The sequence below is a fragment of the Zonotrichia leucophrys genome, chromosome 14, assembly GCF_028769735.1.
Source record: "Zonotrichia leucophrys gambelii isolate GWCS_2022_RI chromosome 14, RI_Zleu_2.0, whole genome shotgun sequence".
Lineage (NCBI taxonomy): Eukaryota > Metazoa > Chordata > Aves > Passeriformes > Passerellidae > Zonotrichia > Zonotrichia leucophrys.
The window spans coordinates 10,636,838-10,652,370 of NC_088184.1; the positions used below are offsets into that span (position 1 = coordinate 10,636,838).

At 42.4% G+C, this 15,533-nt stretch overlaps 1 protein-coding gene across 8 annotated transcripts in view; it reads right to left on the reverse strand.

The window, feature by feature from the left end:
• Positions 1-256: 256 nt before the first annotated feature.
• Positions 257-15,533, reverse strand: part of PDGFA (platelet derived growth factor subunit A) — a 36,531-nt gene continuing 21,254 nt past the window's right edge. For 4 of the 8 annotated variants that reach the window (XR_010442101.1, XR_010442102.1, XM_064726440.1 and 1 more), the window contains one exon: positions 12,208-15,433. Coding sequence is in view for 5 of the 8 variants with exons in the window: in XM_064726441.1 (XP_064582511.1) it covers positions 15,423-15,433 (11 nt within the window). In the remaining 3 variants the exon portion in view is untranslated. The other 4 variants (XM_064726438.1, XM_064726437.1, XM_064726436.1 and 1 more) reach the window with 4 other exon arrangements.

Consider the following 15,533-nt stretch of genomic DNA (forward strand, 5'->3'; position numbering starts at 1 on the left):
TCCCCAAATTTTCTGTGTGTGTGATGTGAGACCAGGTTATATTAAGCCCACTGCTGAAAGGAGCAGGGACCATGACTCCCATGGGCACATAGCAACTATGCTACAGAAAGAGTGAAAAATTCAGGGAACAAGTGGCACTGTAATCCATCTTACCTACCCGGAATAGATGTATCCATGTACTGATCTCTATAAACACGCCCTTTTTTCCATATGGGTGGGTATATATTTATATGCACCAGCCTCAAAATACCAGTAAGTTTTTATTAGCCCCATTTGCAGATGGGGTGATGATGACAGACAAAGTGCTTTGATCCCTCTAGGCTGCTCCTTCTTGGGAGGGGAGAGCTGGAGCCTTCTCTCCCCAGGAGAGGTAACAGAGGGAGGTGAGTTCTCCCAAACCCCCAAGGAGCTCCTTGGTGTGGAAATCTTGCTCAGCTCTCACTTGGAATCGTGCTGGCAAATAAACATGAAAGTGAAATCAGCATTGTGAGATAGTTATGCAAGAGCGGGCGGATCCCAGGACTCAGCCATTGTTCCAAAAGTTTAATTAACATTATGAAAGCTGATTAAAGGAAAATCTTTAACCTCCAGGGAAATCCCATTTTCCCTCACTTCCCATACTGCTGTAATTTTCACAATGTAAGAAGGAAAGTGTTATTTCAAGGCATGATTCATATCAGCTACAACCTGATCTTTGCCACAGTCATGTCCTGCATCTTAAATAATCACCAGCAGTGACACCAGACGGGGACACTTCTGAGACAGCATTTTTCCCCCTTTATCCCATGACCTGAATTGCCATCATAATTTCTAGACTTTGTGTCATCCTGGCACGACGACAAGCATTCACCCACGCTCCAGAAGTAAAAGTTGGTTTCACAAGGACAGTGATACCTACCCAGACTCAGCATCTCAGATACAAAGTGCGAGTGACACGCCACAGTCCAGCGTGGTAACAGCAGGGGCTGTTTGCTTTGGTCATCACAGCAAATTCCTTTGAAGGCAGGAGTTTGGAGCACCATCCCCAGTGACTCCCACCTAACCTTGAGCCAACTACTTACCCTTGCTGCTCTTTTGGAATTGGGGGCAAAGGCAGTGCTGCCTCTCAGGGCACTGCAAACTCATGAATATAACCAGGCACTAGAGATGTTTAGGTGGAAACTGCTGGTGTAAATTATGTTAGTGGAGAGATTTACTTTCAGCTGCAGTGGGTCTGTGAGCAAGCACAGCCCCCTGGTATTCAGCTGTGTATGGATGGCACATTGCCTCTCTGCTCCTCCAGGACTATTTTAATTACATGGCATGGCCCATCAGAGACCTAATCCCAGGATCTAATCCTGGAGGCAACAGACAGCTGCCTGTCTGCCCTGTGTGCTCAGAGAAGTGCCCTTGGGGCTGCAGTGAGGGTGATGCAGATGATGGGACAGCAAGACAAGCACTCACCCGACACACAGAGCAGGCACTAGCCCTGGTCACCCCCTGGCCAGGGCACCACCAGCTCCTTGACCTCTCTGACATGTGAGTGGCACTGGGCAGACTTCAGAGCCCTGGGTCCTCCTTTAGTTAGCAAGAATCTGGGTGGCTGCTGCATCCACAGACCTCCAAATCTAATTAAGAACGCACACGGCTCCAGTCCTTTCCGAGCATCAGGCTTATATAAATACATACACATATAAATACATGGTACAAATACAGCCTCTGGCAGCAGGAACAGTCTCGTACTCAGATCTTCAACAGCTCTTTCCATCTGTAGATCCTGCAGGTCAAAGACATGGCAGAGCTTCAGGAACCATTCTGAAAAGGGGAAAGATTATTTTTTCCCACTGTTGTCTGCATGTACTTGATGCAAAATCCATTTTAATTATGATACAACAGGGTCATCCTCACTACTCTGACTCTGAAGAACAGGCACCACTTTTGCGCACACAGAGACATTAGTAAAGCAGAAGCTCTATTTGTAGGATGAAATTTCTCCTTCAAAAAGCACTAGAACTAAATCAAATTCACACCATGAATACCAAATGCATGAAATTCTGACTCAATAAAACGCAGACAGCTGTATTTTCTGATAAAAATGTGCCTTTATTTTTTTAATATTTCTTTTCATTACCTGGATTCTGTGTTTGTCAGAGCAACAAAAACAAAACATAGTTCTCTTTGATACGCGGCAAATCTGAAAACAATCCTGCAAACAGCACAACACAAAAACTCCCACAAAAAGGGAAAGCTATAAAATTTGAGAGGCGACGAGGCTTTCAGAAGTGCCAGTTTCCCAGTGCAATGGCTGGAAGGGTGGCCTGGCCTGGCGGCAGTTCAATCATTTTGTAACGAAGGACAAATACTTTCAACATCCTGAGAAAGAGGGCGGGGGGACGGGGGCACGACTCCCTTGCTTTCCCTCCTCCTGCTATTCTTTCTCCTCCCTCCCCCCACCCCTTGGATTTTCAATAGCTCTTTAGTGTTTCCATCAAAGGCTTTTACCATTCATCCTCCCTTCTGGTGCCTGCCTTCCACCTGTCTATCCATCACAGCCCTAACCCAGGTCCCTTTCCCCCCCCCCCTTTTGCTATTTTTCACGCGGTGGGATTTGTTTATAAGCTTCTGTATTACCTAAACTGCAGGGGAAGAGGCTGCTGGGAGGAAAGTGAGAAAGCAGGATTAAGGAGGAATAATTCAGCTCCATTGCATTTCCATCTGAACGGTCATAAAATGTGCAAATCCTGTTCCTGGGAATTTCGTGTCAGAGGCCTTCCCTGCCACTGCCCTTCCCGTAGCCCTTCTCTCTTTCCCCCTCATGGAAAAACAAATGTTGGGAAGGATGACTGTGACTCCACAGACCCCAAAAGCCGTGACGTGTGTGCCAGCAGGGAGGAGGCTCCTACCAGCACGTGTGCAGGGAGACACTCCAGATGTGGCCAGAAACTACAGACAGTGGGGTGGGAGGCTGCAGGGATTGAATCCAGCAGGACAACAGGAGTGAGCAGGGAAAGGCCGCTCAATATGACAGCTCCCAACACCCCCCAGCTAATTAATGAGCCTGGGTAAAACACAAAAATAACCTCCCAGGCTTGTTGGCTCTCTAAGTAAATCGTACAGAAATATGTGATTCAGACCCCAGCAGCTTGAAGAGTTTCTACTCTCTCATTTTTAGCTCATCGCCATCACAAGGCACCAAAATAGGCACAGACCACATTTCCAGGCCCCAGAGAGCCACCAGCAATCCACCTGTCTGCAAACTGGGAGACAGAAGAAGGGCCACTGCTCTGTACAGTCAGACACTTGTAACTGATTCAAGCAGAAGTCACTGTGACCCCTGGACTACCTGACCAAACACTCTCAGGGGAGCAAAATTTTAAATTTTTAATTTTTAATGTTAGAAAAGGATGTGGCCCTTAATCTGTCCTCAACCCTTTTGAGCCCACAAACCTTTTCTTGGTGGAACTTCATCTCATATCTGCTGGACCTGGCAACAGCTAGCAGCTATCTTCCACTTACAGACACATCCTGGAGATACTGCAGATCACCCAGCAGGTAGCACATGTCAAAATAAGTTCCTTTGATTGACAGTTATTTATTATTTTTAAATAAAATGAGAATAGATTGAATGGGTTGCTCAGCAGCAGCTCAGTTCTTTGTTTGGCAACTTCTTGGACAGTTTGACCATACATATGACAACACAAAATAAATTTCACTTGCTTGCAGTAGCAGTTGGCTATAAATTCAGTCCATCGATGATTTATAGCTCTAGCAGCAGTGGGATATATGAAATGAGAAGCCCTTTCATCCTTGAACTGCTCTGCAGTCTGGTAGAGATGATGAAAGCCATTGTTCCTAAGGCCAGAGGAGAGCAGGAGCTCATTCAGCTGTGGTAGGAGGAGGTGTGCAAATTGGGTCCAAAGGTGAGAGGAGGCCCAGAGACAGAGCAGCCCTTGGTTTCGAAGAGCAGCCAGAAAGAAATCCTTAATGATGCTCAGCTTTGCAGGCTGGAGGGGAGCAGTATTTCCATCAACTAAATCATCTCAACTCTTTGGCTTCCCTGAGGGCACTGCACCAGGACAGACTGGGATTGCTCAGCAGAGCCACTCTCAGATGTTTGTGTTCTTCCCACCCACCAGCAGCCCCGACCTGAGCGTGTCTTTGGCACAGCAGGTGGGATCCTTAATCCTGCCCAGGGCCAGCCCCAAGCAAAGATTAGCAGAAGAATCTGTTTTCATTAAAATCCAGCCTTCCATCACCATCCTGCCTGATGGTTCAGTTTAAAATGCACATGTCCAGCTCTTGTAGCAGCTCTGCTTCTGCAGGGAAAGGGCAGTTCAGCAACCTGCCTCTTCCCTGGCTAATGTCTCTCTTCCTTTTCATCAACAAGTAACTAAGACAGACACTCTGAGGAATGTTAAACGCACCTCCTCCTGGAGAATTTTGCCAGCAGGATCAGTGGAAATGGGATTTTGCCTTTATTATGTTTCTTTTGACCGTGGAACTGGTCTGATTTTCCTCCCAGTGATTTTTTTTTTTTAAACCCCACAAAACAACAAAACAGGAGAAGACATACAAATAAACACTAATACGTACAGGAAAAATACAAAACTTAGCACCATGCACTCCCCTCATTATTAGACAAAGGTTGGGAAGGGTTCACAAGTGTAAAACACTCATGTGAATTATGAGATTACTGCTCAGTTTTCTTTCAAGTCGTGGGCTGGAAACAGATGGTGGCTGTAGCATTTATGACGGCACAACATGTTACTGCAAGCCTAGCCATCTCTCTCTCTCTCCTCTCAAAAATGCAGCTGCAAGGAAAGTTGTGGAAAATCACATTAATAGTCTCTTCCACCACACAGTTTTCCAGCCCTTCATCCCTGGCCAGCACATGGACAGAGCCATCTTGTATGCCAGCAAGAATACTCTCCTAATCCCTGTCCTGAATAGTTACCACTGACTGGCTTATTTAACAGCTAGTTAAAATGTGAGGTTTGTTAGCATTGTAAAAAAGCCTCCAGAAAGCAGGTTCTTAAGGTCAGGGCAGATGCCATGTGATCCCAAGGGCTCCCTAAGGGAAACACTCAGAAAGAAGCCATCAGAGAGTCTTTTAGCTGTTTATTATTTAAACATTCAGTTCAGACCAAGCAGGTTGATTTATAAAGAAGCCAAAGACAGATAAAACAATTGCTAAAGCATCTTTGTAACTCAGGAGTCCAAATCTCACTTCCAAGCAAGAGTAGAAACTTTTACAAGGGCAAAGGCCTCTGGATTTTCAGTCAGAGAGCCTTCCAGTGACCATAGGCTAAGAAGGATCTGGGGCCCTGAAGATACAAAGAGCAACTAACCCCATATTTAAATGTCTTGCCTGAAGACAAGAAAAAAAATGTCCATGTACTTCAGTCCTGATGGAAATGCCTTGCTGCCTAAAATATGTTCATACTTGGGCTTAAACACTTGAGCTGAGCCTGGGGCACAAACCCTCCACTCTCAAGGCACCACAGAGGACTCTGCTGACACCAGAGAACTCTTCAAACAGTACAAAACTGTTAACCTGTGATTTCTGTGTGCTTTACAAATGTGAAGCAATCCTGTATCACATCTTTTCTGAGAGCATTAACTCTCTGGGATTCCAAAATTGGGATTTTAGAATTACTTCTTCACTTGAGTTAATTAAGACTCTGTCAAGTAATAATTTTTCCAGACAAGTGTCACTGGTGTATTGAAGTATCCATGCTGCTATTTTCACTTTTCTGGCCTCACTGCCTGGTTGGGAACATCAGCACCAACTATATGTGTTCATCCTTAGCCACTCCAGCATGTTCCTGCCAAGCTTCCTGCACCCAGCTGCACACAGGACAGCATTTCTGTCCTTTGGGGTGTAGAACAGGGCAACTGAAAGCAAGATAGACTTTTACCATTCCCTTTATCACTTTTCACAGCTAGACCAGGAAGTTGCCACAGAAATTCAATAGTGTACACACTTGAAACTCCAAATAGCCTTTTGCCAGAGATAGACTCTCTCCAGGTGATATGACCATACATATCCACTGCATATCTGTCATAACTGCAAAAGCCCTCAGACCTTTTCTCTAAGATAGAGAAGGTGCCATTTCATTTTTCTTTTGGAAACCTCCTCCTGCAGAATTCATTAGTATCCTATGCAACAATGTACTTCCTGTAAGTACTGAAATATAAAGTGTATTAGAAGTTTCCACTTCTGTTTTTATCTTTTCCTGATCTAGCCTGAAAATTCTTTTGAAGTTCCTCAAAGTGTTCTTCATATATGCTTGTTTTAGGAAATACCAGATCACTATTGGCAAACTTCTCCTTAATTAAGTGAGATAAAGGAATCAAGATTATATGATCTGCTTAATTCCCCACCTTTTTTAGGTCCCATTTTAGGATTTTTTTTTCCCACTTGCCTTTGAAAAGAAACATTCTGAAGAAACTAAGGAAGGGGAAGGCCCAGAGGGAGCAAGCTTAGCTCTGGGCTCTCCAGTGTACCTGAGTTTACTGGCAGAAAACCACAGAATAAAGATCTCCCTCATTACTATGGAATGGTTTATTGAAAGGTTTCAGACCCTTGTGAAACTCACATCACTCTGGACAATGCTTAAGAGGAAAAGACTAAACTGCACTGTGTTAGCACAGTGGGCTCACTGTGCCTTCAGGCCTCAGCTCAGCAAGCCAACTCAGATCATGCCTAACTTTAAGCACAAGTAATTTCAAAGAAACATCTCTCGTGCCTCAAGTTCAGCTCTGCACTGTCTCCCTTGATGAATCACAACTTAGGGTATGCAGGGAGCTAATGGGAAACATTTGCACTCCCCAACCCCAGCTGCAAGGTCCGAAAACCCTTTAGCTAAGCAGGCATGGCCCAACCACTCTGGATGGACCAGAGGCTCATCACAACAAATGGGTACAAGCTAGGCCAGCTCTTCTGAAGCACCTCTACAAGAAACATGTCCCAGAGCAGCTAAACTTTGATTTAAAAGCAGTATTTGGGGCAATCAGTGAAGTACAGCAGCTGAGCATCAACCTGTCTGACTCCTACGTGGCCTGTTGGAGAAACCACTCTATGTGGGATAAATGTTTCTGTCACTTTAGCTGTGGAAACCCCCTGCAGTCAAGGGGAATTCAGATCTTGGGCAGGTTTCTGAGGAGCTTCCTGGCTCCAAGGAGACTTCTGAGCAGAATGCTTTGCAGTGGGGGAGTTTGGGCCAAGAAATGTCTGAGGGGTGAGCCCTCAGGCCTCACCCACACTGGAAGTGCTGGAGCATCTCTTCTCCCTCTCTCCCTCCTCCTCTGGCCCCACACAGACTCCACCAGCAGTTGAGCAGGGCCCAGAGGTGAAATCTGGCCTTTTGAAACTTCCCTGGTCTTCAGGTTAAACCAGCACCACCTTTATACAGAAAATGCATGTAAAGGCCAAAGTGCTAAGCAAAGGTGAAGCACAGCTGGAGTGAAGGGGGCTCCCCATCTGAAAAGTCTGAAATCCAAGGTTTGGGTGCTGCTGGCTAGACATGGAAGGCAGAAGTCACAATAACATCATTGGGTCAAAACTAGTCTCTCTTCAGAACAGAGATGTTCTGAAGCCAACAAGGGTTTCTTGAAAGTTACGAAAAAATGAATTAAAAATGGATGCCCAAATCCCTCAGACTGCTGAAAAAATCCAGCTAGGGATATCCAGCAAGTCTGGAGGGGTCCTTCATACTTCACTGAGGTCTAAAAGTTTGAGTTCATCCCCAAAGGGAGCTGAGGCCACACAGCACTTCACCCACAGGCCCTCTGTGAACGGAGTCTTTCTTGTGGTCAGAGGGGCTATCTTGAATTTATGTCTTACTTCTCCCCTTGCGAGCAAACAAAACAATTTCTATGAGTAATTCTACCCACTAATTGCCAAGGAAAAGTCTGGTAAGAAATGCTCTGCATTTTTGACAGGTCAGAGGCTTCCCTAAACAAAGTTGCTGTTTTATGTTTTCTATCAGCACATGTTCACATCCGGGGTCCTCAGTGAATTCCAGCGTGGATGAGTCTCTGTGGGAAATTGCTTTTCCCTATTTTCTTGTTCTAACTGCTCCAGGAAACGAGTCTATTTTTACAACAACACTAAACAGCAAAATATGAAACCATTATCTGCTTCGTGGCAAGAGTTTCGGGTCAGTTCTCAGGTAAGTGTCACCTCCAGAGAAGTCAATGGAGTTGTATCTGCTCCTGCAAGGCAGAGACCTGACCAATTATGTAATTGGTTGATCAGTTACCAGAGCACAGAGCTACCACAGGCCTAAGGAGTGTCTTGTTTTCATGCGTCTCAAAGTTCATCCAAGCCCTGATGCATTGATAAGTGAAGTATTCTAGTATTATGGTCTGTAAAGATGATAATTAACTGCTGAAAGATTTAAGCATGAGCCTTCTCTGCGAACACATACTTTGTCACTGAATGATCCTTATAAGTAGTATCTCTTCTGGATCCTTTTTTCACCTGCCAAATAAACCAGGGTGGGATTTTCAGAAGTGTTTAAAATGCTTTTCTCCTACTTAGTTCTGATTGCTTTCAAGAATTAAGATGTTTTCAAAATCCCTGGGGATTTCAAGCCCTGTAGGCTCAACTGCATCTCTGTGTGCTTCTGCTTTTTGCACACCTGATTTAACAGCTACTCTGAATTCAAAGCTGGACAGTAAACCCAGTTTCCTTCATTACCAAGATCAAAGATAGTACATAGAGGCCCAAAAATCAAGTCTGATCTGAAGATGAGTGTGAACACTTGTTACAAACTTGGCTCTTTAATTACAGTTTTCAGCGACTACTCCAGCCTTCACATGTGAACTTCTTTTCTGATGAAGCACTCAAGTGTGCCCTTTTTGTGTATTTTATCTAAGAACTTGGGAGACATCTGGCATACACAAGTATCAGTCCAAACAGAAATTCTTGAGCTGCTCAAAACTCAAACCAAGTCAGATTTGGTGGCCTGCTAGTAAGTCAAACATATAAATTATCTGATTCCTCTCTACAGGAAGAAGTAACCCTGGAAAAATGTGAGATGAAATTTTCAAGTGACAGAAATTCTATCACCAGGATGCTCCCAGAATTTCATCCATTGATTATGAGCTAGACTAAGAGTTAGCACTTTCTTACCTTCAGGCTGGGAAAGAGGTACTCATGACTTTCCACCTAATTGGAAAGCTCACTAAACGTCACTCGAGACCAGCATACAGAAAACAAACTTAGAGACAATATCTAAGGAAAACAGAACCTAACCTATGACTTGTTCTTTGATTTACAACTGTGATTGTGGGCCCCACCTCACAGTCATATGCCATGGCAATAGGCAGCAGTTCAACAAGAACCAGTCCTAACTTTTCACATGTTGCAGTGATTCTGAGCTACTTCAGCACATACTTTAGCCTGATGCAGCAAGTAATTAGAATGACTAAAAGGACAGGTGACATGCCACAACTGAAAAAAGAGTGATCAAACCCTTGGTCTTGTTTATTCTATCTTTCTAATTCTTTAAAAAAAAAAAAAAAAAAAAAAAAACCCACCAAAAGTTGCCAGATTTCACGTATTGAAATTTGCTCTAAATAATTTCTCCCATCTCAAATTTGTCTGTTATCAGCACAGCTGTGAGTGTTCAAAGTATATCCTGAAGTACCCAAACAAATCATCTGAAATGGGCTCACTGGCATTAGCAACTGAATCCACCCATGCCAAGAAAATATTTTCCCCAAAAATAACAAATATGTAATTCAAAATGGCAACCTCCATGGGAGCAGGAGTGGCACATCCCAGCTGTTTTCCTAGTTGTATATACAAGTTTTGTTACTTCATCTTTGGGATTGCTTACGAATACTTCAACACTCTGAGAGCACAAAGACCCCCAGCCTACAACTGGGATCCTGTGTCAGGAAGGCACACACTAATTAAAAAATAAAGCATCAACTCTGCTCGATTTGCCTGAGGTCAATGGGATGTTTGTCCAAACCTAGGAGCATGCTCAGGCACCAGTTTGAAGATGAGCAAACACAGGCATCTCTTAAAGTGTTTTTCCATGTTAGGGCCTGGGAAAAAAAATTCAGATTGAGCCCATGATAAAAACAGTTCCCCATGGAAAAGTTACCCACACCATAAAAGGAAGGAATGACACTGAACTGAAGGAGAATGAAAATTGTCTACTGAATTTTTGTAAATTCCCATAAAATCTAAGTCTTGTTCTATGTGCATAATTTTGACTGTAAGTCATGAAAGGCTGACTCCTAAGAGAAGCAGGAAATGACTGGCTCATGATAGGATAAAAGGCTGCATAATTGCATGGGCAGAAAGATGGATTTTCATCAATCTCTACATTCTCTGACAATATGGCAGTGGCTTTTGATCATGTATCCAATGCACAGTAATTAGGCAAAATGACTTACCCTCAATCTTTTCAGTATTTAGCTCTAAGGGTGCAAGGATTCATTCTTGGAAAGGGAAGATGGTCGTGTGATTTAGGGCACTGGATGAGCACTCAGATCTGAGTCCTCTCCCTGGTTCTGCCACAGCCTTGCTGTATGACCTTGCACAGGCTTTTCTCCATGCCTCGGCCTCGCCTAAAATGGGATAACAATAGTTCTTTATTTCAGAGGACATAGGGATACAAAGCAGCTCAAGGCTGTGCCACAAAGATGCTACAGCAAAGAGCAGCACAAAAAAGCTCAGACATGGAATAATGCCTTGCTAATAAAATGTGGGAACACAGACAGTAATTAAATTGAGTAATAAACACAAAACATAAGCTGATTTTTGAGGAATGCAACACTGATAGGCTTTGTACCTGGAATTAAAGGAAATTTAAATGGGATTCATATGAGTTGACCTGACTCTGAGATCTGCCAGCAGTACAAACTGTGTATTAGAAACACCAAGGAAATTACTTCATTCAAAACCTCTATATGATGTCTGTTTTAGAGCAACCATGATTTCCAGCCCAAGTGAGGGTCAGATAACTACCCAGAACATTTTCAAAGCCATGAGAGTGGCCTACAAACATGATTTCCTTCTATTTACAGCAAAATATGAGCATGCAAATCTGAGGTAGTTTTTAAACTTCAAAAAAAAGTCTGAAACATTCAAATTAAAACATAAACAGGGACACTGATCCTAATTAAACTGTCAGATGTCTGGAACAGCTTCAATGCCACTATTCCAGCATCACACTGTTGCTGGAATTGGACAGCGCTTTAGCAAAGAGTCTTCAGTAGTATTTTTCCAAATGCAAAGATGAATCTTTTTCTCTAAAGCATTTGCCTTTCATGTCAGGGGTCTGTGGATCTGGGAGACAGGATCTCGGGGCACATGCCTAGATAAACCAACTGATTTGGAGACCACCAGATCAAAGGCTGGTATGTCAGGCAGGAGGAGAGAAAACAGATATGAGACACATCTTAGGAAAGGAAAATAATTTCTGAGACAGAAACAAGAGGGAAAAGTCAGAGAATGGCTGGAAAACAGCCCACAAAAAGGCAATATAGACCTAAGGAGGACGGGGAAGTGGAATGTTGAAGCCCATTGGAAGGAAGATGCTATTTCAAGTAAGAGTAAAAAGACTAAACCCAAAGTGCTAGAGCTACCTGAGAACCTGGGAGAGCAGCAACTGGCTGCAGTCTGCTTAACAAAGCAGATGCCAGGCAGGACAGAGGACAGGAGAAAAGGAAAGCAAACTGGCACACAATCCCTGGTTTCACTCAACAAAATCAACTGAAGGACAGGTCTGGAAAGACAAAGCACTGAATTAAGTGTAATGAATTGACTAAAGAATCAGTGACCATGCACCATATTGTAATGCTGAAATTGGGTTTGGGCAATCCTCTCTGTATGGCCTTTCTGATCAGACAAGACCCAGAAAAAGACATAATCAGACCAAGAAGTTTGGATCCCTGGACAGAGGAAATGAGTGCAGAACATAAAACAGAAAAGCATTTCATCCCCAAACTGCTGCCTACAATGTGGAAGGACAAAACCAACAAGGTGTTAAAGCATTGCACGGAAGTGCAACTTTTGACAACCACCACCCTTGGCTCCATTAAGCCCTCTATTCACCCCCCACCCCACAAATCACAGAGCTGTCCATCAGATATCTTGTGGCTCCAGTTGCTCACACCTTTCCCTGCAACACTCCAAATGCAGCACATTAGAAGTCCAGAGGGAGTCCACCTCCAGCAGACAGCAGAAGAAGATATGACACGGCATTCACGAATGCACAGAGAACTGTTTAATTTACAGCCACAATGGTGAAACAAACCATTTCAGAGCTTGGACATTCAAAGTTAAGTCTGACACTCATTCTTATATTCACTTATTGTGCTTAAGTATTAGAGAACACAGGATTACATTAACCATACACAACAATCTGAGATCCCTGCGGGACCGAGGAGTGGAAGGGATGAGCAAGAATGAGGGACCAGCCCCTCAAGTGGTGTAAGCTGGTACAGCTCCATTGCAGGCAAGGGAGCCATGGTGATTTACACCAGCTGAGGATATGGCCCTTGAAATGTCCAACTTAACTTTGAATTAACGACTCCCGTGCCACAACCTTTAGTGTCACTGTTCCTTTTGGTTGTATCTGCCACTTGGAAGGAGAACTGATCCCACAAACCACCACAGCCCCCAGGCTGGTGGGTGAGAACTCAGCTGGACTACAGGAAGTGATGCTCGTGTCGTGACACTACTCCTCACAAGTTAACAGCCATGGACTGCATCCTCATCTGATGTAAATTAGCTTGGGGCCACCTGAAGTCAGAAACATTTGCCAATTTATAGTAGCTGAGAACATAGCCCTGAGAATTTTGTGTTTTCTGCCGCATGCTGTATGAACACTGTGCTTGACAACAAAGACTCACGCGCGTTTCATTCCTCGTAACAAAATTAACTCAAGACTACAAGTCTCAAACAAACGGCTATTGGAAAAGTCCCCATTCAGTCTTCACTCTCTCCTGGTGTGCTGAATTTGGCCTAACAGGTCTATTTGCTGGCACCAACAAAACCTCTCGGTTTGCTCTGTTTACAAGGCTTTGCTAGAAGGCCAGACTCCCTCGTGATGTAAATCAGAGCTCCAGGATACCCAGGGGAGTCACTCCCAAAGAGCTGGCCCACAAACCCAAACACAACCTTCTCATGCAAGTCCAACCACAGGACTCTTTCCAAGAGTTGTTTTGCAAACTATTCCACTTAAGTGACTTTGACATCCTTTCACACCTGCACAGTGTCTGAGTGGGTCACATAATGCTTTTCATCTACATGATTTTAATGGGTATATGTTTGGTTTTTTTCTTTCATTAGATATCTTTTAGACAAAAAAAAAAAAGGAACGGAGCAACATTATTGGCATCCCACTGAAACATAAATATATAAATTACATTTTATACACTTTTTTAAACGCAGACACATACATTCATGTGCATAACATCGTGAACAGTACACTTAGTGGAAAACAAGCACAGACAATCTTAGTTAAATGTATTTCCAGTTTTGGTGCTCAACAAATACACTGGGAAAATGATCACAAAATAGAACGGTGACTAACTCTATCTCTGCATTAGCATCTGAAGCCAATAATGCCTGTTAGCTAACATTGCTTTGTTTGGTTGAATTTGGACATAGCTACAGGAACAGGAGGGGAATGTTTGAACTATATTTAGAGAAATTGAAAGGTTAAAAATCTCTCTTTTGTTGTTTGAAGGTTCTGCAGTTCATTCACATTTGAAGATATTTTTATTTGAGTGGAAACACTGTCTTCAAGACAAACTTTTTTGTTGTTCCAAACTAAGAAAACTCTTTCATCTCTTTGTAGATGTTTCACAAATAAAAGAATCCAGTAGTTCATTTTACATATCCAATGTAATAATCCAAATAAAACAAAGGGTACATAATCCAAACTACTGGGGTGGGGCAGTGATTTTGGCCAAGTGAGTAGCCATGTCATATCTGGCACAGCCCTAAATTTCCAAAGCAGTACAGAAGGATTTATCCATGTGGCTCCCACTGCAATCTGTGGGGAACTGAACATTTAATCCTTTGGCACTTTGAAAATAAAGGAGCTGGTGCCAGAGTATTTTATCTGCCCTGCTATAGTTAAAATAGATTTTGATGTTATTTGGGCTATTCTACTACAAAAATATGACCACAAAATGCTTTTTTTTCTTTTTTTCTTCTTTTTTTTTTTTTTTTTGGTTCAAGAAAACATAGCAGGCTTTCTCAGGTATATAAAACTGTTAATTTTTAGATAAAAATACAAACTTCACCTTTACAAAAACACATATTTCTGTTGAATACACATAAAGCATAACATTTTACCAAAAATAAAGAATTTTAGGTTTTGTTCAAATATTTGCAGCAAGGTAGTTCCCATGCCACCATGACATTATACAATGCAGATACAAGAATTTGTACATTTCACACAGCTTCAACATGTGAAATTAAAGTATCTGTATACTGATAAGAATGACAATTGCTAACACAATATCACTAGTAGGCAACTGGCATAAGTCTTAAAGAAAAAAAAAGGATTTTTGCATGGATATCCTATGATTTGTTTACGCACATCTCTCTTTTTTTTCTCTTTTTTTTTTTTTCTTTTATGTAATGCTTTAAATTACGGGGGAGGTTGGGGAACATAAACCAAGAAACGTCTAGAAAATTATGCATAGGTATACCATTTTTATTTTAATACATCTCATTAGTTTGCATCCCACTAGGAGAAATACCATAATGTTTTGTGTTCTGCTTATTGTTATACCAGTCTTTTATATGTGTTATTGGCAAATGTAGTCCAAGAGATAATAAAAAGCTAGGCAAAGAGTAAAAAGAAAACTTAATAATCACTTTATGGTGTAAAAAAAAAAAAAATCCACTTAAGGCTCCCCAGAAGGTTTTTTTGTATAGACTTTTAAAACACCACCAAGCAAGGATGTATTGTTCTATAGTGTTTGCGTGGCATTTGATCATTTCATACATTCCTGCTTTTTTTGTGCCTGAAGTCCACCAGTGTCCATCCATCTTCATCAAGAACGCAGGCACATTTCTTGACGTAAAGCACCGTTGACTGCTCTGACAGAAATCCACTATTCACTTAGATTTTTGTCATGTTTTTTAGTTCTTTTGGTATCCTCCATTCATTCAACTGTCTTTTTTTCTTTTCTGTTTTTCTTTCTTTCGCTTTTTTTTCTTTTTTGGACAGGGAAGCTTCCTATTGTTTCACAGAGTGCTACAATACTTGCTTTGATGTCACATTAAACAAATGTACATTGTCTCTTTGTTCTCATTAAGTGTTCTTTTGAGCCAGTTTTTTTCACACAGGAGAACAAATAAAGTATACAGTCAATAAGCACCATACATAGTAGGTTCAGGAATGTAACAAACCATGTACATCCATGTCCCAGAGAGAAGTTTTTTTTCTAGCTTATTTTCACCTTACATCTGCAGGAGAGAAAAAAGATACAATAACTCTATGATTAGAATCAAAGGTCCTGTCCTTGAAGTAGATGACTTAAAAAAAAAAAAAACTGTTCTGCATGAA